Below are 11,155 nucleotides of genomic sequence, written 5' to 3' on the forward strand. Positions count from 1 at the left end.
GGCACATTGACAGGTTTGATAATGAAGGGTTTAAGGTCAAAGCATCTCAGATGGATTTTATTCCAGACTCTGATTAGGTCGCTTAAAAATGTTCACTTTTTTTTCTTCTTCTTTTGAGGCATTCAGAGGTGGACTTGCTGATGTGTTTTGGGTCATTTCCATGCTGCATAACTCAAGTGAGCTTGAGATTCAGAAATTCTCCTTCAGGATTTTCTAGTAAACAGCAGAATTCATGGTTCCATCAATTACGGTGAGTTGTCCAGGTCCTGAAGCAGCAAAACAGCCCCAGACCATCACACTACCACTACTACTAAAATGCTGTGTTAGTTTTATGCAGATGTGACTTAGATCTTTGAAAAACTTCCGCTTTTGTCTCATCAGTCAACAGAATATTTTCCCCAAAGTCTTGGGGATCATCAAGATGTTTTTTGGCAAATGTGAGATGAGACTTTGCGTTGTTTTGATCAGCAGTGGTTTTCTCCTTGGAGCTCTCCGGTGGATGATATATTCACACTTTCTTATTGTTGAATATTGTTGAACTCTGACCTTAATTGAAGCAAGCGAGGACTGCAGTTTTTCAGATGTTGTTCTGGGTTCTTTTGTGATCTCCTGGATGAGCCGTTCATGTGCTCTTGGAATAATTTTGTTAAGCCGAACATTTCTGTTCCACAAATAGAGAAAATTGCTTCTCGTTTTCTCCATTTGTCCATAACGGCTCTTCCTGTGGTTAATTCAACAGGTCTGGCAGTAATTAGGTTTAGGTGTCATTAGCGAAACTGAACTTAGTGTTTTAAAAAAAAGTAGTTAATCATGGTTAATTCAGGATTTAACAAGGTGGGCAATTACTGTTCCACACAAGGCCAAGTAGATTTGGAGCCGCCCCCCCACTCCTGAAATCAACATTTAAAAACTGCATTTTATGTAATTAGGTTATAATGTCTGATGATCTGAAACATGTGTGACAAATATACAAAAATAAAAAATACAATGAAAATCAGAAAAGGGGCAATGCTTTTTCACAGCATTGCAACCTATTAAAGCCTTTTGAATGCCAGTATATTCATTCAAGAAAATCCAGATAAATTAGATAGCGTAGCATAACAAAACAAAATAACTATATCTATGCTTTTTGTGATAGTTAATGCTTGCAAATTAACATTAGCAATAATTTTCTTAGCCTCCTGGTAACAGGGCCAGCATTTTGCTGGGTTTCTGTTCCCGCTTATGTAAAATTGAACTAAAACAATAATTTAAATGAGAAGCTGACATCTACAAAGTAAGTCAAAACAAATCAAAAATGAAATGTGAACGCACAAAAAGACGGGAAAGACAAGAAAAGACGAACAGTTAGATTAATTGCTAATTTTAGTGGTTTGTGTAACTATGAACGCGGTCCACCGTTAGGTGGCGGTAAAGTTCCTCATAACAGGGAAAGAAGTCCGCCACACCTAAAGAAGACGTACTTCCGTCGTGACGCAATCGTTAGTAGTAAATGGCGGTCACCAACAGGCCGGACTATAAACATTTCCACGGTTCCAACTGTAACTGTCTAATTATCATCAAAACATGTACTCGGCTGTATCGCACATGCAGGATAGTTATAAGATGTTTATTTTCAACTTTCAGGTCGGCTCATGCTCCGTGCTGAGAGGAAGTTTACAACTAAAAGGACCAAGAAAACGAAAAAAACGGTAAGAAGAAAAAGAGATATTAATATCTGTGCTCAGTTAGCTTATACACGCGTGCAGTTACATGACTTGATAAACACCCCGTGTGTTACATATGCGGAGAGGTCTACAGGTTTTTTCATATACCCGCTTCTGCCTGCTAAGCGCTATCGTTTTGTTTTAGGTTAACAAATGGAGAACGACGACAGTCACGAAGAAAAAGAGACGGAGCCTGAAGTGGCCGAACTCCGGCTGAAAGTCGAATCTTTGAAACAGGAGCTCAAAGAGTGCCGAGCCGAGCTGGCCAAGTTACAGAAGCAGCTGAGCCACTCCGAAAGACTGCAGCGGAGCACGGAGGGCTATAACGAAGACCTGAGGAAGCAGGTCAGTTCAAATGAAAATAAGCCAAACATATAGAGATGGGAGACATATCCTCCAAATTATATCACGATGCAACAAAAGATTTTGCGATAAAGAAATTCTCACAATATGGAGAAAGATTGTATTTTCCAATGAGCTACTGTCATTAATTACCGACTTCCTAATTTAAAGCAGCAGCACTGTTACAGTGAGATAGTAGTGGCACAGCATTAATCAAACGTGGGCACAACATTAGCCTAAGTGGTGTTTTCATCTGGAAATATTTAGTTGTAGTATAAAATAACTGCTTCGTGCTTTACTTTAAAGGTAATTAGAATCACTTCACTAACTCTAACTCTTTAGGAGCTGCACAATATTATCACAGAACAAACATTGAAGAATAATCTCTACCTCGTTTGTGTATTTAAACCATCTTCTTAAAGTCTTGATTTTCCACCAAATAACTTCATCGTTTTTTTTCCATTTGTGTTTGATCTTCCTGTTACATGGAGTGTAACTAGTGAGTGCTCTGAATGATGCTCGATGGAGTCAAATGTTTACTTTTATGTTGCACATTATAAGTTGCCAGTATCTCCTCTTTCTCAGCCTGATTGTACTTTGCGGTGTGTTTTTGTGGTGGTCAAACAAATTTGTCACTTTGCTTTGTTGGAGGTACTAAATGTTAACTGGAGGCTAGCACTCGGATATAACCAGGCTTGTCTTATTGTTGCGTACCGAGTAAACGAGTTGAATTACTATAGCAATGATAATGAGATATGACATTTTTAATATGATGCAAAAATCTACACCGGCAGATAATCTAGACAGTCTAGATCTAAATGATGTCATGTAGTAGTTTTGTTTGTTTTGAGGTGTATTTTGAGCCAGTTTAATGTTTAAAGTGTCAAAAGGGCCATTGTTTATTTATTTTTATTTTTTAACCTAAGTTGTGCTCTATTTTTCTGCATTATGGTTTAAACCAAGAAAGGAAATCAATTTGAATTTGTGAATTGCCACAAAAATCTGTAAGCTTGTCAAAGATTTTTGAATGTTTGCGCACTGAATTTTATCTCAATGTGTCTTGGTTCAGGTCGACCAGCTGAGTGCAGAGATTCATGAACGGAAGAAAAAAGATAAAGACAAAGTCGACTGTGAAACTCAAACAGAAGAATATGTATGGACAGAAACCGGTGTGTTACTTTCACATGCGCATGAATGAAATTTGCTCATTGTGTCATTAAGTTAAAAAACAGCCTAAAACTGTTTTAATATTCCTTTTCAGATTATTATAATTACTACTATGGAGACTACGGTCTGAACTCGGAGGGAGCAGACACTCAGGAAAGCCTGAACACGGTGTCAGCTGATTATGAGGCAGCAGAGAGCTCAACAACAAATGAAGCAACAGCTGCAGATGTGTCAGTTCAGCCAGACCAGACCAGTTTAGTGGTCACAACAGAGGTATCCATGTGTGTCTTTTTTCTTTTTCTTTTTATGTTAGCATTCCTATACTTATAAAAAGAGTCATATTCCATTTATAGTCACCATTATAAAACTATTTGTGTTTCAGGGGAGCGATGGAGGATCTATAGCAGATATGTTGAGGGCCACTGCTGAGGAAGCGATGACACAGACTGGGTTTGTGTTTGATGAGACTTCTGGGATGTATTATGACCACAGCACGGGCTTCTACTACGACTCGGTGTGTCAGCTGTAAAGTTTGGCAGTTTATAGTAGAAATTATTTTAGAGGAAGTTTTGTTTGGCACACATTTCTGACATTTTTCACCCCTCTCCATCAGGCCAGTCAGTTGTACTACGATGCCAACTCTGGCATTTACTACTACTACGATGCAGAGAGTGGACGATACCAGTTTCATTCCAGGATTGAGGTTCCTGCTGTGCAGAGTAGTGCAGAGCCGTATCAAGAAAAAACGAACGCTGATAAGAAAGGCAGAAAATTCAAGAAAGGAGTCAAGAAAACATCACAGGATGATAGGGTATGTAATAGTGCAAGATTTTATTTATGCATTCCTTAAAAATGTTACATTTTGTTGCTGACAGCTGGCTTTGACCTTTCAGTTCCCTCTTTAAAATCAAATTTGTTTTGTTGGTCTCAGTCTTCAAATAGATATTTTTTTTCTTTCTATATGAAGCTAGTTGACTTAAAGACTATTCCTCTGACCTAGGTGCAAGAGGTGACTAACTCTTTGGCTAAAATGAAGATTTCCTCTTACTGGAAAACTCCTTCCTACAGAGGTATACCTTTTTAATATTAATGTGCAAAAAATTTAAAAGTATGTGTTTGCTTTTTGTTCTTTAAAAAACTGAAAATTAGCTTCTTATTGTACACAGCACCTTAACAATCTTTAAAGGTGACACAGTGAGTCAAACACTGACCCTGGTCTCTGTGTTGCCAGCATTCAATCCTGTTGTGTGAGATACGGCTAATAAAGAGTTAGTGAAGTGAAAAAGTAAACCCATGAATCTCAAAGGACGCAAATAATAGGTTGCTGAAGCTCAGCTCAACACTTAGAATTTGCTGTCAGGCCTGATTTAACCTGGTAAAGGTCTTTAGTGTATTCTCTTTGAAGACTGAGACCGTCTATAAGCTTTCTGTGCCAAAAGATTGGGGATCCACAGTACAAAGTCCAGCTTTCACAGCAGATGGTAGTTTCACTGCTCACTGTCTTAATGACAGGAAGTGAAAAGTGATGATGTAAAGCTGGAAGAAGACGAGGCCGACTGGGTTGAAAGGCAAACGACTAAGAGGAAGACAGAATCACGGAAAGCGAATCGAAGGTCTCGCAGTCCAGATGTGGCTCCACGGAGAAAAGATTCGTCCAAACGCAAAGAAGACGGCGACAAATATCCATCAAAGAGAAAAAAGCAGAAAAACGGCTCGCACCATGACGATAAGGGAGACGCAAGGAAGAAAAGGAAGAAATCTAAGTCGGAAAAACATAAAAAGAAAAAGAAGGCCACTCGGAGTGATGGATCTGAGGGGAACAGTGAACCAGAAGAGGGTGAGATCACAGAGTCAGAGAGGGAAGAATGGGAGTCTACCCCCTCGTTCTCGTCCCCCTCGAGCGCAGCCTCAATAGAAAGTCCTGAATCAGAAATGGACACACAGAGTCAAGAAGGTGAGAAGTAAGAGTAGTCTGAATTAACTCACATGGCGTGCCACAGTTTGTTTTATCTGGGGCAAGTTTGTTTGATGGACCCGTCACTTTTTGGTAATGCTTGTAGCTGTCTGAGACTTGTCATATTTTTATGAATATGAGTATGTGGTGCTTTATTTTTTTTCCTTGTAGTCAAAGACATCTGGCCTCCCTGTGTAAGAGTGACTGTGGTCAGGTCTCCTGTGCTGCAGGTGGGCACTCTGTTCATCATCACAGCCGACTCTCCAGCCACCATTGGCAGGTCTGTGGGGTTGTTTTCTGTTGCTGTTTGGTGATTTCATGGCAGCAGAAGTGTATTTTGTTCACACATTCCAACAGTGGGAAATTTTAGCACTTTAGTTGCAGTCTTGAATTAAATCACTCACAAGATTTCAGAGCCGTTGTTAAAACACTGTGAGGCTGAGTAGTCAGTAAAAAGAGGTTAAATTGATCTCTCTGTCATATAATAGCCAAGTGAAGACAACATGCTGTCTTTTGTGTTTTCAGAGAGAAAGATATGAACCACGCAATCCGAATACCGGAAATGGGAGTCAGCAAGGTACCTCTCCTTTCCGCTTTCCTGCAGGGATTGAAGTTACTCTGTTATGAATTATTGTTTTTTGTTAACACAGGCTTATGTGATCTTTCTAAATGCCAGTATGTTTGTGGTTCCAGTTCCATGCAGAGGTGTATTTTGACCAGGAGCAGCAGAGCTACATGCTGGTGGACCAGGGAAGCCAGAATGGAACAGTGATCAATGGCAACCGCATCTTACAGGTGAGCATTTTGTTTACGTTTGAGTTGAAAAGAAAAAAGCAAAAAAACCTGAACTTAGCCGATACCACGTCAATGATACTTTCATCTGCAGCCCAAAACCAAGTCTGAGCCTCATGCACTGATGCATGGCGATGAAGTGAAGATGGGGGAGACTGTGTTGTCCTTCCATATCCATTCAGGGAACGATACCTGTGATGGCTGTGAGCCCGGTCAGGTGATGGCTCACCTCAGCAAGCACAGGAGAGAAGACAACACTGGTGAGCTACTTAAAGTGAAACACATCCACAGAGAGGGGAATACCTTTTTTTTCCCCTTTGCATAGATTCATGAAACAACAGTGAGCCTGCTCTTGTTGTAAAAGCTGTGCTCTTTCCTAGTGTTAGATTACACTCCTGAGTTTGCCGCTGTTGTTTTCTAAAGGTCCTGCTCTCACCAAAGAGGATAAAGAATCACTGCGACAGAAAGAGCTGAAGCAGATGAAGGCCAAATATGGCCTGCAAGTGAGTGCAAACCTTGGTGCAGTCATAAGTTTTAACCCTCTTGTCTTTTTTTTTTTTTTTAAATAATGGAGGCACTCATTTCTCTGCTTTTCTGCAAACAGAGCGGTGACTTTGAGGAGACGAAAGCCTTGAAGAACCCCAAATATAAGGATCGAGCAGAATCTCGAAGGCAAACAGTGGGCAGTGAGGGTGCTTTCCAACGCGATGATGCACCGGCTTCTGTTCATGAGTAAGTGTTAGCAAATGGCTGTAGTTCTACCTGATGGGAAATGCTAGATTAAAGTGTTGATCATTCACTGTCTGTTTTCCAAAAGGGAGATCAGTGAAGTGAATAAAGGACGGAAGATGCTGGAAAAGATGGGCTGGAAGAAAGGAGAGGGACTGGGTAAAATGGGAACTGGAATGAAAGACCCGGTAAGACGATCCGCTGATTCTGCTGGAAGTTCTCCTTTGTTTCAGTGCAAAACAGCAATGTGATTCAATTGTCTTCCTTTTCCGTTCCCGTCTTCACAGATTCAACTGAAAATCCGAAAGTCCCAGTCGGGTTTGGGAGCAGCTGCCGCCATGTCTCTGGACGACGCGTCTTTGACTAAATCAAAGTCCCAAAAGAACTGGGAGAAGGCGCGAGAGAGGTTCGCTGATACCTGCCAGCCTGACTCGCTCATGCCCAAAACCCAGAAGAACACTTCACCCAAAGCCTGGGTCAGATCAGAAGAGACGGAGACCACACAGACCAGCTTTGAAACAGAAGGCCAAAGTTAGGAGTCAGAAGAGAATTTCCAGACTTTCCACAGATTTAAAAACTGGGCGTTTACGCATATTGACACCAAGAGGAAATGTGTCGTTTTTATTTATTTCCTCAGCTGTCAAGAGTCATGCAACCAGTTGAGACTGAATTGAGTTTCACCTCTATTCTTAAGAGAACAGGATATGTCCTCATTATTTTACTGCCACCATAAAAACAAACAAATAAACATTATTGACCTGTCTTTCAGTGCTGTGCAGTTATATCCTCACTTACAGTGGTTAGGTAACTCTTATTTAATGTAAACCACAATAAGAGTTGCTGAAGGATTGAACTGGAGTGTCGCCTACACACACACACAGAGGGCAGAGGTGCCACTGTTCCTGCTAGTACAAACAAGGATGTGAATAACCTCAAGCAAACATTGACGCAGTGAAGCAATATTTCTCGCATTGAGATCTTTTTTTCTTTCCTTTTTTATGATGACGACTGAGGATCTGTTCAGACAAATCAAAGCTCATCATGTCAAGTCACAACTTCTCTGTGTTACTGTCCCCAACCCCCCCAAGCCTTTAAAAAAGAAAAACAATATTCTGAACAAGCTAAACTTATCTATTACTTTGACATATTGTGCCATTTTATTGTCACTTCTATGTTTGCTAAAAGCAGAGGGACAACCACATCCACATGGAACTACAGTGAGCAAACATTTAACAGTCCCATCTCTATGCAACCTTATCTATGGGTTCATTTTAGGGTGTGTGAATATTTGCATGTGTGCGCAAGTCAGTCTCACACCGAGCGCAAAAAGAAGGGAAATCTAGCACAAGGTCTGTATTTTAGTTTGTATAGTACAGCCCATGAGAAGCCATTAGAACGTTTAAAGTGTCTTTGCTGATGCTGTTATAACTGCGTGAGTTAGTCATCCTCATTCTGTATCAGCTCAAAGTGCCGTAAAATTATCAAACAGCTGAGAGGCTGGACTCACATGACGGTGTTGGTGTAACTCCTTGAGCTGGATCTCCTGCTGTTCTTCCTCTGACTTTGAGTGCCACCCATTTTGAGCTTTCCACTCTTCAACAGATGAACAGACACCTTCCACCACTGTGTTTATTTCCCTCAGCTAGCAGTCATAGTCCTCATCGGTGCACTGCTGTCAGATTTCTTTCTTGACAGGTAGGTCCTCCCTCCTCTGCTCAGCTACTTTCGCAAGTCTCCTCCCTGAGTTTAACTGCGCTCACCGAGAGTAAACGTTCAATTTGTGAAACTACTGTAATAAAATTGGGAGGGATCCGCTTGTGTCTTGTGTTGCTCAGTTGTTTTGTGTATAAAGTCTAAGGCATAAAAAGATATTGTTAGTCATGAGATAAAGTGGGATGTGGCTCAGGGCTTTTGAGAGATCTGCCTTGACCAGTTCCCGATGCTGAAAGAGTATTCAGAAGAACACAGAGCCACTGTTCTTGAAGTGCAGGCTTTTCTATTTTCTTTTCGCAGGTTTTTATGCAGTTTGTGTGAAACGACTCTTAGTACAATCGGAAACTAACAGCTGCTTTGATTGGTGCTGTGAAAATGTCTTTGGTGTTTTGATGAAGTGCATTTTCCCATCTCTGCAACACAATCAGTGCCAGTGAAAATCATTCTGAAGAGTAAAAAATCCATAATGCTCAATGTCAAATGACTATCAGAAACTATGCACTGTGTGAGTCCCATTAATGCTGCTAAAATGGCCCTGACCCGTAATGTAGTCTGGCATCAAAACATTCAGCGTGGATCCTTTGAGTGCTGCAGGTGTGAGGCATATTTTACTTGACTGGATGTGTTAATAAATTCATATATGTCAATATGAACACCAGCACCCAAGGTTACCTATCTGGGGATTGCATTGTGAGGAAATGATCAATTTTTAAATTTACCTCAACTGTCTGTCGTTTATTAGTTGTGGCTGATTTGCGGTTAATCCTGACGCAATAGCTCTTTATTGGACCGCACCATCACAAGCAAGTGGAAACAAGTCTCCTCAAGTCCCTGGAGCTGGAAAAGTATCTTAGTTATGTGACAGTAATCTGCAAACATGGAGTTAGTATTTAGAGGGTGGAAAGTTTCATCAAGGAAAATGTGGTGTGGCCCAAGGAAGATACCTTAAATATTGTGATCCTAGCTAGCTGGTTAAACGAGCCATAAATGGGGAAACCACAGCTGTAGTTTTGAAACAACTGGAACATTATTAAACTGATATCTGCCTCGCACAAAGATGCCTTGTTTTGCGCCCGATCATGCTTTGAGCTGTAAATTCTGTCAAGAGCCAAGGAGCATGAAAAGGTCAGCTCCTTTTCATACCACACATTGCATCACATGGAATATACTGGGCGACACAGACTTGCAAAAAACAGACATTCATTCAACTAGTATCTGATAAAAAAACAAAAGGACTCCCATTTGCCTGACAGAGGGCACTATGAAGGGTGTGTCAGGTATTTGGATGTATCGTACCTCCAATCTTGATCGTTTAGATGAGTATTTCCTGCAGTAATTTTCTATTTGATGTAGTATATGGATATTTAAAATGAAGAAAGCAAAATATATTTTGTTAATTTTTAAGTGTAAACAAGAATAAAAGACTATAAAAGCTGGGTTTGAAATAACCCAGTAAGTTTCTAATTATAGGAAACTATACTATTTAACTAGGATTAACAAAATTGGATGAAATGAAATAGTATAAATTACATTTAGTACATGAAACAGTTATTTTAATGGAAGGTAATTACCAAGCTATAAATCCAATCCAGTCATTGAATAAACTCAGCTGTGAATTTTCCTAATAATGCCTCAATAACATTTAATTTTCATAGATGAACAAAATTAAGATGAACATGTGGCCTGATATCTCTAAGTTGTTGAGAAAACTCAGTGGACTGTTCAGGGTTAACAAAAAGAGAGAGGGAGAAAAGCCTTAGAATCTGCAGAATTATAATCTCTCACACCCAAGAGAAAAAAAATGCTGCAGACATAAAATTATAATCATCTGTCTTTGAGTGAAGCCTGACCTCATGTGACACACTTTTATGAAACCAGAATCTGTGTAGTTTAGTGTTTGTTGGAATGACCACAGGGTTTAATGAGAGAAAAACTCCTCCCTCCATCATCAGTCGCAGGACGTAAATCATTTCTGTGGGTTTCCATAATAGTTAAGGATCGTAATGCAAGCACGGGTGACAGCAACATGAATTACGGTAAATATATGTCAGGAATACAGGTCAGTGAGTAATGTGTCACCAGGGTTTCATTATTTAGAAAATAAGTTGAAGTCTGTGTGGTGTATTACATAGCAGGGAGCAGTAAGAAAACACAGTTAAAATTGGATTCGGAGTGGCTGTGTGCCAAAGTAAAGCCGCTGTACTGTATGTAATATACAACAGAAGCAGCAGTGAGCAGAGGGAGTCCTCTTGTCATTATAGTATGTCTGTGTGTGTTTCTACAATGATGAAAATGTATAATTTTTTGCTATTTTATTGCAACAGCTTACTTTCTTTTTCCCTTTGGCCACAACATGACCGTCTGCCCCAATCTAACACTGTTATCTCAGTCTCCGTCTGTGCATGTGAGCCTATTGAGAGGCATGAGACCAGAAGTGACACGTCGGAGGAACAGTACTGCAGTGACTCAACAACCCCCACTTCTGCTTCCGCCTCTGTCGGCCCTCTCGGCCATATCCGTTTACATAAAATCTCAGCCTCTGGGCCTCTCGACATCAGAGCAAAGCTGAAGACGCAATATATTACTATTTTTAAACCTGACTGTGACACAAAAAAAAATTCCACTTGGTATATGTAAACATAAAAAATCACACGAGGAGAGCAGAGGTGGGGATGTGGGGGGTTAAATATCCACAGGTCATCCATCTTGATCTTTTCAGCCAAGAGGAAATAAACCTCATTCCAGCCACATT

General features: G+C 40.4%; 2 protein-coding genes across 4 annotated transcripts in view; one reads left to right on the forward strand and one right to left on the reverse strand.

The window, feature by feature from the left end:
• Positions 1-11,155, reverse strand: part of tacc1 (transforming, acidic coiled-coil containing protein 1) — a 31,248-nt gene that overhangs the window by 18,896 nt on the left and 1,197 nt on the right. The gene's annotated exons all lie outside the window — the stretch shown is intronic.
• On the forward strand, positions 1,460-8,507 carry aggf1 (angiogenic factor with G-patch and FHA domains 1). Of its 2 annotated transcripts, none has more exons than XM_035905035.2 (16): positions 1,460-1,541; positions 1,627-1,691; positions 1,852-2,051; positions 3,118-3,217; positions 3,310-3,488; positions 3,598-3,729; positions 3,829-4,026; positions 4,216-4,285; positions 5,341-5,449; positions 5,695-5,746; positions 5,863-5,964; positions 6,056-6,221; positions 6,385-6,464; positions 6,566-6,693; positions 6,779-6,878; positions 6,978-8,507. In XM_035905035.2, the coding sequence occupies exons 3-16, from the start codon at positions 1,860-1,862 to the stop codon at positions 7,224-7,226; spliced, it is 1,857 nt and encodes a 618-aa protein (XP_035760928.2). In that variant the 5' UTR covers positions 1,460-1,541; positions 1,627-1,691; positions 1,852-1,859; the 3' UTR covers positions 7,227-8,507. The 2 variants fall into 2 exon arrangements, with proteins under 2 accessions (XP_035760928.2, XP_006784587.2); XM_006784524.3 differs by lacking the exon at positions 4,216-4,285 and adding an exon at positions 4,728-5,169.

This window comes from Neolamprologus brichardi, chromosome 5 (genome assembly GCF_056152115.1).
Source record: "Neolamprologus brichardi isolate AB-2024 chromosome 5, ASM5615211v1, whole genome shotgun sequence".
NCBI classification, from domain to species: Eukaryota; Metazoa; Chordata; class Actinopteri; order Cichliformes; family Cichlidae; genus Neolamprologus; species Neolamprologus brichardi.